The sequence below is a fragment of the Pelodiscus sinensis genome, chromosome 9 (genome assembly GCF_052426305.1).
Source record: "Pelodiscus sinensis isolate ZL-2025 chromosome 9, ASM5242630v1, whole genome shotgun sequence".
Lineage (NCBI taxonomy): Eukaryota > Metazoa > Chordata > Testudines > Trionychidae > Pelodiscus > Pelodiscus sinensis.
Window position 1 is genome coordinate 2,078,795 of NC_143060.1, and position 19,027 is coordinate 2,097,821.

A 19,027-nucleotide genomic window follows, 5' to 3' on the forward strand; every position below is an offset into this window, starting at 1 on the left:
CCTCACGCCCCTGCCCCCCGCGCCTGCCCCCGAGCCCCTCACCCCCCTGCCCCCCCCCTCACCCTCCCCTGCCCCCCAGCGCCTGCCCCCGGGCCCCTCCCCCCAGCCCTCCCCTGCCCCCCAGCGCCTGCCCCCGAGCCCCTCACGCCCCTGCCCCCCGCGCCTGCCCCCGAGCCCCTCACCCCCCTGCCCCCGGGCCCCTCACCCTGCCCTGCCCCCCAGCGCCTGCCCCCGAGCCCCTCACCCCCCTGCCCCCCGCGCCTGCCCCCGGGCCCCTCACCCTCCCCTGCCCCCCAGCGCCTGCCCCCGAGCCCCTCACCCTCCCCTGCCCCCGGGCCCTTCACCCTCCTCTGCCCCCGAGCCCCTCACCCCCCTGCCCCCGGGCCCCTCACCCCCCTGCCCCCCAGCCCTGCCCCCGAGCCCCTCCCCCCCTGCCCCCCAGCGCCTGCCCCCGAGCCCCTCACCCCCCTGCCCCCCAGCGCCTGCCCCCGAGCCCCTCACCCCCCTGCCCCCCGCGCCTGCCCCCGAGCCCCTCACCCCCCTGCCCCCCGCGCCTGCCCCCGAGCCCCTCACCCCCCTGCCCCCCAGCGCCTGCCCCCGGGCCCCTCACCCCCCTGCCCCCCAGCGCCTGCCCCCGAGCCCCTCACCCCCCTGCCCCCCAGCGCCTGCCCCCGAGCCCCTCACCCCCCTGCCCCCCAGCGCCTGCCCCCGGGCCCCTCACCCCCCTGCCCCCCAGCGCCTGCCCCCTGCAGCCCCCCTCCGGCCCCCCGCGCCCCCGTCTCTTCCAGTCTCGCCTTGGCAAGGGGGGGCCCACCGGCGTTTTCTGGCCGTTTCCCCTTTAAAGGGGCCGAGCTGGCGGGGGGCGGGACCTCGCTATGGAGACGAGGAGTTTACCCTGGCAACGGGGGGCGGGGCGCCGAGCGCCAGGCTGGAAGGGGCGGAGCCGGCCCCTGCTCGGGCTCTGCGGGTTCGGTGCGCGGGGGAGGGGCCGTGGGGTGGACGTGCTGGGGGAGGGGCGGAGGGGGCCGTGGGGTGGATGTGTCGGCAGAGGGGCCGTGGGGTGGACGTGCTGGGGGAGGGGCGGAGGGGGCCGTGGGGTGGATGTGTCGGCAGAGGGGCCGTGGGGTGGGCGTGCTGGGGGAGGGGCGGAGGGGGCCGTGGGGTGGATGTGTCGGCAGAGGGGCCGTGGGGTGGACGTGCTGGGGGAGGGGCGGAGGGGGCCGTGGGGTGGATGTGTCGGCAGAGGGGCCGTGGGGTGGACGTGCTGGGGGAGGGGCGGAGGGGGCCGTGGGGTGGATGTGTTGGCAGAGGGGCCGTGGGGTGGGCGTGCTGGGGGAGGGGCGGAGGGGGCCGTGGGGTGGATGTGTCGGCAGAGGGGCCGTGGGGTGGGCGTGCTGGGGGAGGGGCGGAGGGGGCCGTGGGGTGGATGTGTCGGCAGAGGGGCCGTGGGGTGGACGTGCTGGGGGAGGGGCGGAGGGGGCCGTGGGGTGGATGTGTCGGCAGAGGGGCTGTGGGGTGGACGTGCTGGGGGAGGGGCGGAGGGGGCCGTGGGGTGGACGTGCTGGGGGAGGGGCGGAGGGGGCCGTGGGGTGGATGTGTCGGCAGAGGGGCCGTGGGGTGGACGTGCTGGGGGAGGGGCGGAGGGGGCCGTAGGGTGGATGTGTCGGCAGAGGGGCCGTGGGGTGGACGTGCTGGGGGAGGGGCGGAGGGGGCCGTGGGGTGGATGTGTCGGCAGAGGGGCCGTGGGGTGGACGTGCTGGGGGAGGGGCGGAGGGGGCCGTGGGGTGGATGTGTCGGCAGAGGGGCCGTGGGGTGGACGTGCTGGGGGAGGGGCGGAGGGGGCCGTGGGGTGGATGTGTTGGCAGAGGGGCCGTGGGGTGGACGTGCTGGGGGAGGGGCGGAGGGGGCCGTGGGGTGGATGTGTTGGCAGAGGGGCTGTGGGGTGGACGTGCTGGGGGAGGGGCGGAGGGGGCCGTGGGGTGGACGTGCTGGGGGAGGGGCGGAGGGGGCCGTGGGGTGGATGTGTCGGGGGAGGGGGCAGTGGGGTGGACGTGCTGGGGGAGGGGCGGAGGGGGCCGTAGGGTGGATGTGTCGGCAGAGGGGCCGTGGGGTGGACGTGCTGGGGGAGGGGCGGAGGGGGCCGTGGGGTGGATGTGTTGGCAGAGGGGCCGTGGGGTGGACGTGCTGGGGGAGGGGCGGAGGGGGCCGTGGGGTGGACGTGCTGGGGGAGGGGCGGAGGGGGCCGTGGGGTGGATGTGTCTGGGGGGTGGGGGGAGGGGCGGAGGGGGCCGTGGGGTGGATGTGTCGGCAGAGGGGCCGTGGGGTGGACGTGCTGGGGGAGGGGCGGAGGGGGCCGTGGGGTGGATGTGTCGGCAGAGGGGCTGTGGGGTGGACGTGCTGGGGGAGGGGCGGAGGGGGCCGTGGGGTGGATGTGTTGGCAGAGGGGCCGTGGGGTGGACGTGCTGGGGGAGGGGGCCGTGGGGTGGATGTGTCGGCAGAGGGGCTGTGGGGTGGACGTGCTGGGGGAGGGGCGGAGGGGGCCGTGGGGTGGATGTGTCGGCAGAGGGGCCGTGGGGTGGACGTGCTGGGGGAGGGGCGGAGGGGGCCGTGGGGTGGATGTGTCGGCAGAGGGGCCGTGGGGTGGACGTGCTGGGGGAGGGGCGGAGGGGGCCGTGGGGTGGATGTGTCGGCAGAGGGGCTGTGGGGTGGACGTGCTGGGGACTGTGGGGGCTGGAGCTCAGCCTGAGGATGGGGTACCCCCGCCGTGCCCGCCTGACCTCCCCTCTCCCCCCAGCAGCGGGCGCTGCCCCCATGCTCCCTGCCCCCGGCGGCACCGGGCAGCCCCTGCCCCCCCTGTGGAGCCTGGTGGAGGAGCAGGTGGGGCCCAGCGAGCGGCACGAGGTGAGGAGCATCCTGGGGGCAGAGCTGGTGGAGCGCAGCTTGGAGCTACATGTGGAGGTGAGGCCCCGCCCCCACCCCTACCCCACCTGAGGAGGCCCCGCCCCCACACCTGCCCCACTGGGGCTGGGGGGGCCGGCGTGGGGTGACGGTGCACACAGGGGGTCCCCATTCCTGGTGCAGACAGGCACAGGGGCCAGAAGAGCTGGAGGCGCTTCCCCCCCCCCCCCCGCGGATCCCTGCGCAGTGCCGTGGGGCTGGGGGCTGCGTTCCCAGCTAACACCTCTCCTGCCCCACATCCTAGGTGGCGACCCTGGCGGAGCTGTGGCAGGAGGCACGCTCGGCTTGTGCCAGGCTGGATTGGTGCCCCCCGCAGGGGGACGGGGCCTGGGCTCTCCTGACGGCCCCCCCACACCTCAAGGAGCTGGTGAGACGGGAGCTCCGGCTGCTGCTGCTCGGCCTCCAGCAGAAGGCATCCGAGGAGGGCAGGTACCCGGGCGGGCGCTGAGCCGCGTGGCCCACCCAGCCCTGGCGCGGTCTGGGAGGGGTCTGCAGTGTGCCGGCCCTGCTCAGCCCAAGCCAGCCGCACTGTGGGGAACCCCTGGGCTCTGATTCCTTCCTGTAGCCTCCCCCCAGGCCTGTGTCTCTGGGCTCAGCTTCCCTGCAGTGGCACTGGAAGGGAAACCGAGGCACACAAACGCTTAATGGAAATGCGCAGAACCTTTCCCTTTCTCAGACTCCTGCAATGTATGTCGGTGGGGGGGGGGGGGGCTTGTCTCTGCTCAGCACCCAGAAATGGAACCCATCTCCCCCACCAGCCTGCCTGGGTCCCCCGCCCTTCCTGGTCACAGCCTAGAGATGGTAGTACTGTGTGTGGGGAGCTGCCCCCCCCATGAGACCTGCATGGCCCAGTGGGCATGGGGGGGCACTTTGGGATGAGGGCATCCCGCACTGTCCCCAGTACCGTGGGCAGGGAGCCGAGGACCCTGCCTAAATCCGGGTGTGCAGCTGGTTCTTGCCCCCAGCTGGAATTCTGGGAGTGGTGGTGTGTGGAGCGCTGGGCCCGGCCGGTCCGCGTGGCTGCGCTCGCTGCTGGCCATGCCGTGGGGTGCTGGGCCCGGCCGGTCCGCGTGGCTGCGCTCGTGGCTGGCCATGCCGTGGGGCGCTGGGCCCGGCTGGTCCGCGTGGCTGCGCTCATGGCTGGCCATGCCGTGGGGTGCTGGGCCCGGCCGGTCCGCGTGGCTGCGCTCGTGGCTGGCCCTGCGTGGGGCACTGGGCCCGGCCGGTCCGCATTGCTGCGCTTGCTGCTGGCCCTGCGTGGGGCGCTGGGCCCGGCCAGTCTGCGTGGCTGCGCTCGTGGCTGGCCCTGCGTGGGGCACTGGGCCCGGCCGGTCCGCGTGGCTGCGCTCGTGGCTGGCCATGCCGTGGGGCGCTGAGCCCGGCCGGTCCGCGTGGCTGCGCTCGTGGCTGGCCGTGCCGTGGGGCGCTGAGCCCGGCCGGTCCGCGTGGCTGCACTTGCTGCTGGCCCTGCGTGGGGCGCTGGGCCCGGCCGGTCCGCGTGGCTGCACTTGCTGCTGGCCCTGCGTGGGGCGCTGGGCCCGGCCGGTCCGCGTGGCTGCGCTCGCTGCTGGCCCTGCGTGGGGCACTGGGCCTGGCCGGTCCGCATTGCTGCGCTTGCTGCTGGCTCTGCGTGGGGTGCTGGGCCTGGCCAGTCCGCATTGCTGCGCTCGCTGCTGGCCCTGCGTGGGGCACTGGGCCCGGCCGGTCTGGGTGGCTGCGCTCGTGGCTGGCCATGCCGTGGGGCGCTGAGCCCGGCCGGTCCGCATTGCTGCGCTTGCTGCTGGCCCTGCGTGGGGCGCTGAGCCCGGCCGGTCCGCGTGGCTGCGCTCGTGGCTGGCCGTGCCGTGGGGCGCTGAGCCCGGCCGGTCCGCATGGCTGCGCTCGTGGCTGGCCGTGCCGTGGGGAGCTGGGCCTGGCCAGTCCGCGTGGGTGCGTTCGTGGCTGGCCGTGCCGTGGGGCACTGAGCCCGGCCGGTCTGCGTGGCTGCGCTCGTGGCTGGCCGTGCCGTGGGGCGCTGAGCCCAGCCGGCCCGCGTGGCTGCGTTCGTGGCTGGCCCTGCGTGGGGAGCTGAGCCCGGCCGGCCCGCGTGGCTGCGCTCGTGGCTGGCCCTGCGTGGGGAGCTGAGCCCGGCCGGCCCGCGTGGCTGCGCTCGTGGCTGGCCCTGCGTGGGGAGCTGAGCCCGGCCGGCCCGCGTGGCTGCGTTCGTGGCTGGCCGTGCCGTGGGGCGCTGAGCCCGGCTGGTCCGCATGGCTGCGCTCGCTGCTGGCCCTGCGTGGGGCACTGGGCCCGGCCGGTCTGGGTGGCTGCGCTCGTGGCTGGCCATGCCGTGGGGCGCTTAGCCCGGCCGGTCCGCATTGCTGCGCTTGCTGCTGGCCCTGCGTGGGGCGCTGAGCCCGGCCGGTCCGCGTGGCTGCGCTCGTGGCTGGCCGTGCCGTGGGGCGCTGAGCCCGGCCGGTCCGCATGGCTGCGCTCGTGGCTGGCCGTGCCGTGGGGAGCTGGGCCTGGCCAGTCCGCGTGGGTGCGTTCGTGGCTGGCCGTGCCGTGGGGCACTGAGCCCGGCCGGTCCGCGTGGCTGCGCTCGTGGCTGGCCGTGCCGTGGGGCGCTGAGCCCAGCCGGCCCGCGTGGCTGCGTTCGTGGCTGGCCCTGCGTGGGGAGCTGAGCCCGGCCGGCCCGCGTGGCTGCGCTCGTGGCTGGCCCTGCGTGGGGAGCTGAGCCCGGCCGGCCCGCGTGGCTGCGTTCGTGGCTGGCCCTGCATGGGGAGCTGAGCCCAGCCGGCCCGCGTGGCTGCGTTCGTGGCTGGCCCTGCGTGGGGAGCTGAGCCCGGCCGGCCCACGTGGCTGCGTTCGTGGCTGGCCGTGCCGTGGGGCGCTGAGCCCGGCTGGTCCGCATGGCTGCGCTCGTGGCTGGCCGTGCCGTGGGGCGCTGAGCCCAGCTGGCCCGCGTGGCTGCGTTCGTGGCTGGCCGTGCCGTGGGGCGCTGAGCCCGGCTGGTCCGCATGGCTGCGCTCGTGGCTGGCCGTGCCGTGGGGCGCTGAGCCCGGCCGGCCCGCGTGGCTGCGCTCGTGGCTGGCCGTGCCGTGGGGCGCTGAGCCCGGCTGGCCCGCGTGGCTGCACTCGTGGCTGGCTGTATCTCTCTGCCTGGGGCCAGGGATCCGAAGTTCCTTTCTTCTCTGTGCCAGCCCAGCAGCACTTGGCAGGGCCTTAGCCAGCTGGGCACCTGGGCAGCCCCTCCCCCGGCAGTGCAGGATGCAGCTTGGGCCGGCTGAGGGTCACGTGCAGGGAGCCCGCAGCTGAGCGAGGTGCCCGGGAACACGCTGGGCACTGGGGACCCCACCAGGCAGCAGGACGCCTGGTCCTTCCCATTGCCACCGGCTCTCTGTGCCCATCTGTCAGCCTGAGCAGCTCTGGACCCTCTGCCCTGGGCATCACCTGGCTGGAGCCCGGGTCCCTGCTCAGGGGCACCCCAATGCCCGCCTCGTACGCCAGCTCTCATGCCGCCTGGGCCTGCTCCTTAGGCACCAGAGCCCCCCCCCATGGGCTCCCTAGCCCAGCCCCCCAGGGCCCGGCCCAGGGCAGGGGGCTCATGCCATGTCTCTGCCACAGGGACACAGCCGGGGCCATTGCCAAGTACAGCCCCCACGTGGTCAGCTTCGCCTTGGGGCCGAGCGCTGGAGGGGAGCCGGCGGGACAGGATGGAGGCCTGTCTGGCACCACCAGCCCCAGGTGGGTCTGTGCCCGGGCACGGTGCCCGCTGCTTCTGCCCCTCTGCTCGTCAGCCAGCCATGGGCCTGTCACTGGTATCTGGGCCCTCCTGCGCCTCTGTCCTGGACCTGGGGCACTGGGCAGCGCTCCTGGGGGGTGGGGGCCGGCTAGTGTGTGCTGGATCCTGGCTCCTGCATCGCAGCCCCCTGGCGCTGGGCACCCCTCCGTCCCCGCATGCCCCTGCCCCGCCGTGCATGGTACGCCACGTCCAGACAGCTGCGCTGCACCAGAATGCTCAGAAAAGGGTGCCCGAGATTCGGCACTCTGCTGTCTGGCTCCGCCAGCTCCCCTCCCCCAGCTCCTGGTGCTCTGGCGATAGTGGGAGTGTGGGTCCCCCCCCCAACACACACGCTGCTTCCCCCAGGCCCTGCCATCCCCTTCCTGGCCCCCGGCCCTGCCCACTCACTAGCAACCTCTGCCAGGCCCAGGTCTGTGAGCCTGTGGAACTCCCCGCCTCAGGATAGGCAGACAAGCCTGCGCTGTCAGCCAGGCTCCCATAGGGGGTGCTGCTCCCTTCCCTACCTCCCTCCCATCTGGGCATGGCCCCTGGCAAGCCCTGTCTCTGCTCTGCCCCAGCCCAGCCAGCCTCGTCCACCACTTGGAGCCCCTCAAGGACAAGCTGAGCGTCTCCCGCATCCATCAGGCTCGGGCCCAGCTCCGGTAAGTGAGCCAGGGACTGGCAGAGCCTCCGCCCAGCCCAGCCCAGCCCCGGTGCAGGACTCCAGGGGGCTTCTCGGGCTCAGAGTGCTGCTCACGGCCGCGTCTCTGCCCCTCTGCTCCCAGGAACCCACCCAGCTCCCCTCAGGGCACCCTGGCAAGTGAGGGTCCTGGTAGAGCTGGGAGGAGGGACTGGGGCTGCAGGGCAGCAGTGGGGGGCACCGGCAGGGCTGGGGGAGCCCAGGGTAGGGGGACAGCAGTGGGGGAGCCTAGGGTGGGGGCAATAGTGGGGGGCACAGGCAGGGCTGGGGGATCCCAGGGTGCGGGGGCAGCAGTGGGGGAGCCTATGGTGGGGGGGCAATAGTGGGGGGCACCGGCAGGGCTGGGGGAGCCCAGGGTGGGGGGGCAGGAGCTGCGGGGTGGGAGTGAAGGGCATCGGCAGGGGCTATGGGGCAGGAGTGAGGGGCACTGGCTGGGCTGGGGGAGCCCAGGGTGGGGGGGCAGCAGTGGGGGGCACCGGCAGGGCTGGGGGAGCCCAGGGTGGGGGGGCAGCAGTGGGGGGCACTGGCAGGGCTGGGGGAGCCCAGGGTGGGGGGGCAGGAGCTGTGGGGTGGGAGTGAAGGGCATCGGCAGGGGCTATGGGGCAGGAGTGAGGGGCACTGGCTGGGCTGGGGGATCCCAGGGTGCGGGGGCAGCAGTGGGGGAGCCTAGGGTGGGGGCAATAGTGGGGGGCACCGGCAGGGCTGGGGGATCCCAGGGGGGGGGCAGCAGTGTGGGGGGGCAGCAGTGGGGGAGCCTATGGTGGGGGGGCAATAGTGGGGGGCACCGGCAGGGCTGGGGGAGCCCAGGGTGGGGGGGCAGGAGCCAGGGGGGCTGGGGCGGGGGCAGCAGTGGGGGAGCCTAGGGTGGGGGCAATAGTGGGGGGCACCGGCAGGGCTGGGGGAGCCCAGGGTGGGGGGGCCCAGGGTGGGGCTGGGGGCAGCAGTGGGGGAGCCTATGGTGGGGGGGCAATAGTGGGGGGCACCGGCAGGGCTGGGGGAGCCCAGGGTGGGGGGGCAGGAGCTGCGGGGTGGGAGTGAAGGGCATCGGCAGGGGCTATGGGGCAGGAGTGAGGGGCACTGGCAGGGCTGGGGGAGCCCAGGGTGGGGGGGCAGGAGCTGTGGGGTGGGAGTGAAGGGCATCGGCAGGGGCTATGGGGCAGGAGTGAGGGGCACTGGCTGGGCTGGGGCCCCTGGGAAGCGGGTTCACTCTGGCCCCTGGTGAGAGAGGAGCTGGGAGGGGCACATGCCCAAGCGCGGGGGGGGGGTGCCCAGGACCCTTGACCTGGCCCCCTCGTTCCCATGCCCCTGGTGCCCCCTAACCCCCCCTTCTGCCAGGGCCCTGCTGGAGGAAGAGTGCCAGGCCCTGGAGAGACACGTCTGCCACCTGCAGGTAGGGCCCTGAGCTGCGGCGCCCCTCGGAGCCACCTGCCCCGGCCCTGCCAACAGAGCCCCACAGGGCCGGGGGGGGGGGGGGCCTTTGGAAGGGCCCCTCCCGCCCCGGTGCAGGCGGCAGCTGGGGAGATGCTCCAGGCAGGGGCTGGGGAGAAGCCAGACGTGCAGCTCCCGGCCCCTCCCCAGCAGCGCAGGCTCCCGGGACCCGTGGGTGGGAGGGTCTGGGGCTGGCCCCACAGCAGGGTGCTCACAGGGGCCATCGCTGCCCCCTTGTGGTTGGCTGGCTGAGCTGGTGCCCGCAGGTCTCCGGCACTGGCTGCACTAAGGGGGGGCGCTGCAGGAGAGCTGTCCTGGGGGGCTGCGGGATGCCTGGGGTCGGGGCGGCCCAGTCCCGGGCAGCCACCCCCCCCCGCCCATGTCAGCTCTCAGAGCAAGATCTGCAGGAGGGATTGGGGGGCAGCATGGGCAAGTGGGTAGAGCTTGGGGCAGGAACAATGTTTTGAACCTGGACTCCTGGGTCCCATTCCTGGCCCTGGGCGGGGAGTGGGCACTAGTGGTTAGAGCGGGGGGGTGAGGGGGAACCAGGACTCCTGGATCCCATTCCTGGCCCTGGGCGGGGAGTGGGCACTAGTGGTTAGAGCGGGGGGGGGTGAGGGGGAACCAGGACTCCTGGGTCCTATTCCTGGCCCTGGGCGGGGAGTGGGCACTAGTGGTTAGAGCGGGGGGGGTGAGGGGGAACCAGGACTCCTGGGTCCTATTCCTGGCCCTGGGCGGGGAGTGGGCACTAGTGGTTAGAGCGGGGGGGGTGAGGGGGAACCAGGACTCCTGGGTCCTATTCCTGGCCCTGGGCGGGGAGTGGGCACTAGTGGTTAGAGCGGGGGGGTGAGGGGGAACCAGGACTCCTGGGTCCCATTCCTGGCCCTGGGCGGGGAGTGGGCACTAGTGGTTAGAGCGGGGGGGTGAGGGGGAACCAGGACTCCTGGGTCCTATTCCTGGCCCTGGGCGGGGAGTGGGCACTAGTGGTTAGAGCGGGGGGGGTGAGGGGGAACCAGGACTCCTGGGTCCCATTCCTGGCCCTGGGCGGGGAGTGGGCACTAGTGGTTAGAGCGGGGGCGGTGAGGGGGAACCAGGACTCCTGGGTCCTATTCCTGGCCCTGGGCTGGGAGTGGGCACTAGTGGTTAGAGCGGGGGGGTGAGGGGGAACCAGGACTCCTGGGTCCTATTCCTGGCCCTGGGCGGGGAGTGGGCACTAGTGGTTAGAGCGGGGGGGTGAGGGGGAACCAGGACTCCTGGGTCCTATTCCTGGCCCTGGGCGGGGAGTGGGCACTAGTGGTTAGAGCGGGGGGGTGAGGGGGAACCAGGACTCCTGGGTCCTATTCCTGGCCCTGGGCGGGGAGTGGGCACTAGTGGTTAGAGCGGGGGGGTGAGGGGGAACCAGGACTCCTGGGTCCTATTCCTGGCCCTGGGCGGGGAGTGGGCACTAGTGGTTAGAGCGGAGGGGTGAGGGGGAACCAGGACTCCTGGGTCCTATTCCTGGCCCTGGGCGGGGAGTGGGCACTAGTGGTTAGAGCGGGGGGGTGAGGGGGAACCAGGACTCCTGGGTCCTATTCCTGGCCCTGGGCGGGGAGTGGGCACTAGTGGTTAGAGCGGGGGGGTGAGGGGGAACCAGGACTCCTGGGTCCCATTCCTGGCCCTGGGCGGGGAGTGGGCACTAGTGGTTAGAGCAGGGGGGGGTGAGGGGGAACCAGGACTCCTGGGTCCTATTCCTGGCCCTGGGCGGGGAGTGGGCACTAGTGGTTAGAGCGGGGGGGTGAGGGGGAACCAGGACTCCTGGGTCCCATTCCTGGCCCTGGGCGGGGAGTGGGCACTAGTGGTTAGAGCGGGGGGGGGGGTGAGGGGGAACCAGGACTCCTGGGTCCTATTCCTGGCCCTGGGCTGGGAGTGGGCACTAGTGGTTAGAGCGGGGGCGGTGAGGGGGAACCAGGACTCCTGGGTCCTATTCCTGGCCCTGGGCGGGGAGTGGGCACTAGTGGTTAGAGCGGGGGGGTGAGGGGGAACCAGGACTCCTGGGTCCTATTCCTGGCCCTGGGCGGGGAGTGGGCACTAGTGGTTAGAGCGGGGGGGTGAGGGGGAACCAGGACTCCTGGGTCCCATTCCTGGCCCTGGGCGGGGAGTGGGCACTAGTGGTTAGAGCGGGGGGGTGAGGGGGAACCAGGACTCCTGGGTCCTATTCCTGGCCCTGGGCGGGGAGTGGGCACTAGTGGTTAGAGCGGGGGGGGTGAGGGGGAACCAGGACTCCTGGGTCCTATTCCTGGCCCTGGGCGGGGAGTGGGCACTAGTGGTTAGAGCGGGGCGGTGAGGGGGAACCAGGACTCCTGGGTCCTATTCCTGGCCCTGGGCGGGGAGTGGGCACTAGTGGTTAGAGCGGGGGGGTGAGGGGGAACCAGGACTCCTGGGTCCTATTCCTGGCCCTGGGCGGGGAGTGGGCACTAGTGGTTAGAGCGGGGGGGTGAGGGGGAACCAGGACTCCTGGGTCCCATTCCTGGCCCTGGGCTGGGAGTGGGCACTAGTGGTTAGAGCGGGGGGGGGTGAGGGGGAACCAGGACTCCTGGGTCCTATTCCTGGCCCTGGGCGGGGAGTGGGCACTAGTGGTTAGAGCGGGGGGGTGAGGGGGAACCAGGACTCCTGGGTCCTATTCCTGGCCCTGGGCGGGGAGTGGGCACTAGTGGTTAGAGCGGGGGGGGGGGTGAGGGGGAACCAGGACTCCTGGGTCCTATTCCTGGCCCTGGGCGGGGAGTGGGCACTAGTGGTTAGAGCGGGGGGGTGAGGGGGAACCAGGACTCCTGGGTCCTATTCCTGGCCCTGGGCTGGGAGTGGGCACTAGTGGTTAGAGCGGGGGGGTGAGGGGGAACCAGGACTCCTGGGTCCTATTCCTGGCCCTGGGCGGGGAGTGGGCACTAGTGGTTAGAGCGGGGGGGTGAGGGGGAACCAGGACTCCTGGGTCCCATTCCTGGCCCTGGGCGGGGAGTGGGCACTAGTGGTTAGAGCGGGGGGGTGAGGGGGAACCAGGACTCCTGGGTCCTATTCCTGGCCCTGGGCGGGGAGTGGGCACTAGTGGTTAGAGCGGGGGGGTGAGGGGGAACCAGGACTCCTGGGTCCTATTCCTGGCCCTGGGCGGGGAGTGGGCACTAGTGGTTAGAGCGGGGGGGGGGAACCAGGACTCCTGGGTCCTATTCCTGGCCCTGGGCGGGGAGTGGGCACTAGTGGTTAGAGCGGGGGGGTGAGGGGGAACCAGGACTCCTGGGTCCCATTCCTGGCCCTGGGCTGGGAGTGGGCACTAGTGGTTAGAGCGGGGGGGTGAGGGGGAACCAGGACTCCTGGGTCCTATTCCTGGCCCTGGGCTGGGAGTGGGCACTAGTGGTTAGAGCGGGGGGGGGGGGGAACCAGGACTCCTGGGTCCTATTCCTGGCCCTGGGCGGGGAGTGGGCACTAGTGGTTAGAGCGGGGGGGTGAGGGGGAACCAGGACTCCTGGGTCCCATTCCTGGCCCTGGGCTGGGAGTGGGCACTAGTGGTTAGAGCGGGGGGGGTGAGGGGGAACCAGGACTCCTGGGTCCTATTCCTGGCCCTGGGCGGGGAGTGGGCACTAGTGGTTAGAGCGGGGGGGTGAGGGGGAACCAGGACTCCTGGGTCCTATTCCTGGCCCTGGGTGGGGAGTGGGCACTAGTGGTTAGAGCGGGGGGGTGAGGGGGAACCAGGACTCCTGGGTCCTATTCCTGGCCCTGGGCGGGGAGTGGGCACTAGTGGTTAGAGCGGGGGGGTGAGGGGGAACCAGGACTCCTGGCTTCTCTGGCTCTGGGCGGGGTGGCGAGCCCAGCGTATGTGGGGAAATGCTTCACCAGCCTTTTCCGGGCAGTGCTGCAGCAGGGGCCAGGGCCAGCCCCCTGGAGGAACGTGCTGCAGGCAGTCCCGGGCGTGGGGCGGGAGAGACCCTACAACAACAAAGGTGCCTCTCTGCAGGCCAGGGGCAGTGGGCCAGGCTGGGCTCTGAATCTCTGCCTCTCCCCAGCGCTGCCTGGAGGAGGAACACGGAGCCACCACGGGGCCCATGCAGCCGGCGCAGGAGCCAACCATGGCTGGTAAGGGGCCCACCCTCCTCCTGGGGGGCCTTGCGGGGAGTGCCCAGCCTGCCTGCCCTGGTCAGGCTGCCGGGCCATGTCCCCAGCCTGGAGATGCAGCTGGCTCTGGGGAGGGACGTGCGTGCGGCAGCCAGGAGCCAGCTGTGCTAGTGGCTCTGAGGAAGAGGAGCCGCAGGCCGGCAGAGCTCCTCCTTGCTCAGTGCCCTGCAGGGCTGTACCCCAGTGGGTGGGGGGCAGGTCAGGCCTCTCAGCAGCCCCTCCCCTGTGCACAGAGCTGCAGGAGCAGAGGCGAGCCATGGAGCGGGACCTGCAGCAGGGCCAGTCTGAGCCCGGGCCTGGCTTCTGCCCAGGGGACCAGCGCCCTGGGCCTGCACCCCCCTGGCAGCCCAGGTAAGCCCCTTCAGGAGGGCTGGCCCATGGGGAGCCCTGACTCTCAGCCCGTTCAAGCCCCTCAGGTCTGGCATTGAGGGGGCACCAGAGATGGGGGGTCACTGTCAGGGCTGTAGATCCTAGGGGTAGTGGGCAGGAATAGGGGGCCGGCTGGGACCCCAGGGGCAGTGGGTGGGAGTGGGGGGGGGCGGCTGGGATCCCGGGGGGCAGCGGGTGGGAGTGGGGGGCAGGCTGAGCCCCCAGGACAGAGGGCGGGAGTAGGGGGCCAGCTGGGACCTCGGGGGGCGGAGGGTGGGAGTAAGAGGCAGGCTAGGACCCTGGGGCAGAGGGTGGGAGTAGGGGGCTGGCTGGGATCCCGGGGGGCAGCGGGCAGGAGTGGGTGGGACAGGCTGGGATCCTGGGGGGCAGCGAGCAGGAGTGGGGGGGGCAGGCTGAGACCCTGGGGGGCAGAGGGCGGGAGTGGGGGGCTGGCTGGGACCCTGGGGCAGCGGGTGGGAGCGGGGGGGCAGGCTGGGACCCTGGGGGGCAGAGGGGGGCTGGCTGGGACCCTGGAGGGCAGAGGGCGGGAGCGGGGGGCACGCTGGGACCCTGGGGCAGCGGGTGGGAGCAGGGGGGCTGGCTAGGACCCCGGGGGCAGAGGGCGGGAGTGGGGGGGGCAGGCTGGGACCCTGGGGGCAGCGAGTGGGAGCGGGTGGGCAGGCTGGGACCCTAGGACAGAGGGTGGGAGTGGGGGGCTGGCTGGGACCCTGGGGGGCAGAGGGTGGGAGTGGGGGGCAGGCTGGGACCCCGGGGGGCAGAGGGTGGGAGTGGGGGGCTGGCTGGGAACCTGGGGGGCAGCGGGTGGGAGTGGGGGGCTGGCTGGGACCCTGGGGGGCAGAGGGTGGGAGTGGGGGGCTGGCTGGGAACCCGGGGTGCAGCGGGTGGGAGTGGGGGGCTGGCTGGGACCCCGGGGGGCAGAGGGTGGAAGTGAGGGGCTGGCTGGGAACCTGGGGGGCAGCAGGTGGGAGTGGGGGGCTGGCTGGGAACCCGGGGGGCAGCAGGTGGGAGTGGGGGGCTGGCTGGGACCCCGGGGGGCAGCGGGTGGGAGTGGGGGGCTGGCTGGGACCCCGGGGGGCAGCAGGTGGGAGTGGGGGGCTGGCTGGGAACCCGGGGGGCAGCAGGTGGGAGTGGGGGGCTGGCTGGGACCCCGGGGGGCAGAGGGTGGAAGTGGGGGGCTGGCTGGGAACCTGGGGGGCAGCGGGTGGGGCATGGCCGTGGTGCGTGCAGGGGGCCCGTTGCTGGGCTCTGCAGGCTGGCGGGCGCTTGGGGGTGGGGCATGGCCGGATCCTGCTCCCAGGGCTTTTCCCGGGCTGGGCTGTGGGGTGGGCGTCCCGGCCGTGCCCTGCTAACTGCCCTGTCTCCTGGCTCTGCAGCTGCCCCGAGGGCTTGGGGAGCCCTGCACCGGCCAGCGTCTGCCCCGGCCTGGCACCCACTTGGTCCCGGCTGGGGCCGGCACCGTCAGCCCCAGGCAGCGCCACGGGCCCAGTGCCCCCCTCTCTGGGCAGCTTGGCCAGGGGGCGCCGGGGCTGGGCCAGTGGGCAAGGACAGACAGACGGCAGTGCTGAGTGCCAGGACCGGGGCGCAGCACCGCGGGGAGCCGGGGCCCCTCCTGCCGGCCCGGCCTGCAGCCTGGCCTTCCTCCCCTCGCCTCCCACGGAGCAGCGCCCGCCGCCGCGCCCCATCTCCTGCCGCCGCCTGAGGCTGCTGGGCTGCCAGGCGCCTGGCTAGGGCAGGACAGTCGGGCATGGGGGGTCCCCCACTCTAGCTCCAGTTCCTTCCAGTTGGCTCCTGCCCTCCTGGAGGGCCCGGCCCCTTTCCCTGGCATCAGCTCCCTGCACCTGGTACTGGGCAGCGCCCCCTCCTGGCTGCCCCCTGCGTGGGCAGGGCGGGCAGCTGCCTACCCACTGGCACCTTGCGGTGCTCCTGCCTCTGGGCAGATGGGCCGCCGGGGGGCAGGTGCTGGGTCTCCCAACCCCAGGCTGGCTTGGGGGCCTGGGCTGTGGGGCTGGGACCGGCTGTGGAGGACCCCGCTGCGCCAGGGCGGGCAGTGCCAGGGGCCCCGCTCGCTCCCCCCAGAAACGCAGCCAGCACGCGGACGCAGGAATAGAAATTTCATTAAACTCTATCAGACGTGAAACCTCGACGCCGGGCGTGGCCCGGGCCCAGCTCCGTAGTGCTAATATCCGAGGGGCGAGGGCGGGGCACAGGATCCATGCAGGAAGTAGTGCAGCGCTGTCGGCGTGGGGCCGGGCGTGGCGCCCGGGGAGAGGTGCCCTCTGGGCTCCGCAGGCCCCCCCGTGGCACCTTCCCCAGCCGTGCATCCGTGGCTTTGCTGCCCGTGGCCCCTGCCCAAGCCCCACCAAACGCCTTCCCCGTGGCCTGAGCCACCCCAGGGCGCCACGTGCCCCCTGCCCGCCTCAGGCACGGCAGGGCGACCGGCGGGGGCAGGGACCGGGCCCAGTGCCTGCCTGAGCCAACCCCAACGCGGGGGGCAGCTTCCTGGGGGGCTGTGGACAGGGAGCCACCCGCCATTAATACTTGTCTGAGGCAGAGAGACGTGCCTGTCGGGGGCAGGGAGTCCCCCCCCCCCCCCCGCGCCCCACTTTTGTGCTCCAGGGGCCTCGTGTGTCTCCATAGCAACAGGCTGGGGCACTGCCCCGCCCCCAGCTGCCTGCTCCCCACCTCCATGGGGCCTGGGGCGAGCCCAGCAACGCCCGTCTGCCACCCCGCCAGCACATGTGGGGCAGGGCCTGACCCTCCACCCCCCTGCTGGGGCCTGCCCTGGCTGGCGGCTGGCACTGGGACCCGGCCCCACTGCTGCTTCTGCAGGGCACTGCACTAGGCACACGCTGAGCCCAGCCCAGCCCCGTGCCACCAGGCAACGTGTGTGTGTGTGTGTGTGCGCACGCGCGTGCGCATGGGCCATGCGTGGCTGCACATGTGCGGTGGGAAGAGTGTGTCTGTGCATGTGTCAGGGGAGCAGCACATGTAGCATCTCTGTGCATGTGTCGTGGCAGCAGCGTGGGCCATGCGTGTGCTATGTGTGCACTGTGGCAGCAGTGCATGTGACATGCATGTAACAGGGGAACCGTGCGCGTACCGTTTGTGCTGTGGCAGCAGTGCATGTCACATGTCTGTGTGCCATGTCTGTGCATGTACCATAGCAGCACTGCGTGTGCTGTGGCCACATGTATGCCATGTGTGTAACACGGGCACAATGCCTGTAACATGGCGCTCTGTGTGTGTGTGTGTGTATACCATGCATGTGCCATGGCAGCAGTACGTGCCATGTGTGTGCCGTGGCAGCAGTGCGCGGACCATGCATGTAACATGGGAGCAGTGCTTGTGCCATGCGTGTGCCGTGGCAGCAGTGCGTGTAACATGGGAGCAGTGCTTGTGCCATGCGTGTGCCGTGGCAGCAGTGCATGGACCATGCATGTAACATGGGAGCAGTGCTTGTGCCATGCGTGTGCCGTGGCAGCAGTGCATGGACCATGCATGTAACATGGGAGCAGTGCTTGTGCCATGTGTGTGCCGTGGCAGCAGTGCGCGGACCATGCGTGTAACATGGGAGCAGTGCTTGTGCCATGCGTGTCGTGGCAGCAGTGCGTGTGCCATGCGTGTAACACGGGAGGAGTGCGTGGACCAGGCGTGTTGTGGCAGTGCGTGTGCCATGCGTGTACCATGGCAGCAGTGCTTGTGGGCGTGAGCTGTGGCAAAGGGGAGCCCCCCCCCCGTCCTGCCCTACAGCCCCTCTGCTCTCCAGTTCTGAGTGCGCGGGGGCAGCTGCCAGGGGCGCCGGCTGGCCAGGGTGCCACCCTAGGGCTTGGGCCATACCTGGGGCAGGTGTACGCCTTCTGCCAGGCACGCTCGTGCCCAATGTGGGGTTGCCCCCTGCCTGCCCCAGACACGGCCCTGGCCATGGCTCTGACCCGCTGCACAACTGTGCCCCCCCCAGCAGCAGCTCCCTCCCCCTTTGGCCCAGCCGGGTGGGGAAGGCCCGGGTGGGGGGGGGGGCAGAGGAAAGGGCTGGACTACTCTGATCCAGTTCCTGCCGTCCAGCCCCCACGGCACCTGACAGACCCACCCCCCCCTCCACCCCTGCAGGCTCTTGGCTTTGCCTCCAGCCCCACTGACTCTGTGCTGCTGCCCCACTGCAGTGGGGCTCGATTCCTCCTGGCGGCCACTCCTGGGCCCCATCTGTGCGGCCTGTGGGGGTTGCCTGGGCCCCTTGGGCCACATGGCAGCTCGCCCCCCCCCCCCACCGGGCCACTTGGGCCCTGGCATTGCTCTACCCCCGTCACACACTGGGCAAAGCTGCCCCCCGGCTCCTGCCGCTCTGCCCAGGTCCGCACGCCCTCCACGGTGCCTTCAGCCCTTGCCGAGTGGCGCCACCGGGGGCAGGCTGGGGCCTGGCAGCCGCTCCCCTCCTGCCGGCTGCGGGGCCCATACTGTAAACATGAGGGTCACACACCGTGGGGAGGGGCGGGGGCGGGGACACACAGACAGGGACCCCCGGTGGCACCCGGTGCAGCCTGGCTCCCCCAGCAGGGGGCACTGTGGTGTGGCACCGGGCAGGGTGGGTGGGGGGCGCAGGGGTGGGCGCCGGGTCACAGTCTGGAGTCCTGGCTGTGGGCTGAGCCGTTGCTGCCCTGCACGGGGAGGGCGAGGTCCTCGCTCCGCAGCTTCTCGGGGTTCAGCGGCTGCACCTCCAGGCGGGCCGTGGGGGCCGGGGCGTAGGGCCCGGTCCGGTGCTCGGCCAGCGCCGGGCCCCAGTCCTGGCTGGGCTTGGTGGCGTTTTTCAAACGCTAGAGAGAGGGAGAAGGGGTGTTAGCTCCGCCACGGGCATGGCCCGGTGCCCCCAGGCCACCAGCCACCCGCAGCCCTCGGGTTGGCCACCTCTGCCCCACACCGACCCCAAGCGGAGGGCAGCCGGACACTCGGCCAGGCCTGAGGGGCCCAGGGAAGGAGGCGCCAAGTCAACCCGCCAGCCCCCACGACCCCCCTAGGCAGGGCTACGTCTGCACTGGCGGGTTCCAGTAACGCGTGGGAAGAGAGGGCGTCCGGCGCGAGAGCTACGCTCGCGTCTAACACGTGTGCGCTCTCGTGCGCAAGAGTGGGGCCAGCGGAGCGTTCCTGCACAAAAGAGCGTCCACACCGCCATGGGTGCTCTTGTGCAAAAGCACGTGGACGTGGTCTTGTGCAAAAGTTCTTGCACAAGAACCCGCCAGTGTAGACATAGCCCAGGAGTCCTGGCTCCCAGCCCCCGCTCTACCCATTAGATCCCGCTGCCCTCCCCTACCCCCCCGGAGCTGAGGCCAGAGCACAGGAGGCCTGGCTCCCAGCCCCCAGGGCAGGTTCAACCCCTGCCGGGGCACAGCTTGGGGGGTCTTTGCTGGCCAGGGCCCAGAGCCCGCCCCACAGCAGCAGTGGGGCCTAGAGCCCCCACCTGGAGCAGCGAGTCGCCCTCGGCGCGGCAGAGCCGGTAGGCGGCGTACACCGGGATGCAGAGCACAGAGGACAGCGCCATGAGGAACCCGATGCCGATGGCCCAGGGCGGGTAGACGTAGGTGTTGTAGGAGATGGGCTGGTACTGGATGACCGTGAACACCAGGATGAACTGGGGGGCACAGAAGGGGGAGAGTGGGGCT

At 72.3% G+C, this 19,027-nt stretch overlaps 2 protein-coding genes across 10 annotated transcripts in view; one reads left to right on the forward strand and one right to left on the reverse strand.

The window, feature by feature from the left end:
- The first annotated feature begins 869 nt into the window (after positions 1-869).
- CCDC24 (coiled-coil domain containing 24) lies at positions 870-15,513 on the forward strand. Of its 7 annotated transcripts, none has more exons than XM_075935800.2 (9): positions 870-972; positions 2,798-2,958; positions 3,203-3,387; positions 6,562-6,681; positions 7,297-7,380; positions 8,754-8,808; positions 12,878-12,947; positions 13,220-13,337; positions 14,750-15,513. In XM_075935800.2, exons 1-9 carry the CDS (start codon positions 876-878, stop codon positions 15,102-15,104), a joined length of 1,245 nt encoding a protein of 414 aa, XP_075791915.1. In that variant the 5' UTR covers positions 870-875; the 3' UTR covers positions 15,105-15,513. The 7 variants fall into 7 exon arrangements, with proteins under 7 accessions (XP_075791915.1, XP_089636515.1, XP_089636512.1 ...); XM_089780389.1 differs by having other exon boundaries at positions 927-972; positions 2,795-2,958; XM_089780386.1 differs by lacking the exon at positions 870-972 and adding an exon at positions 2,537-2,640 and having other exon boundaries at positions 3,203-3,383.
- A 2,334-nt stretch (positions 15,514-17,847) lies between these two features.
- Positions 17,848-19,027, reverse strand: part of SLC6A9 (solute carrier family 6 member 9) — a 46,203-nt gene continuing 45,023 nt past the window's right edge. For all 3 annotated transcript variants that reach the window (XM_075935793.2, XM_075935794.2, XM_075935795.2), the window contains exons 13-14: positions 18,826-18,996; positions 17,848-18,184 (exon numbers count right to left, since the gene is read on the reverse strand). In XM_075935793.2, coding sequence (XP_075791908.2) covers positions 17,987-18,184; positions 18,826-18,996 — 369 coding nt within the window. In that variant the 3' untranslated portion in view covers positions 17,848-17,986. The remainder of the gene's footprint in view (positions 18,185-18,825; positions 18,997-19,027) is intronic.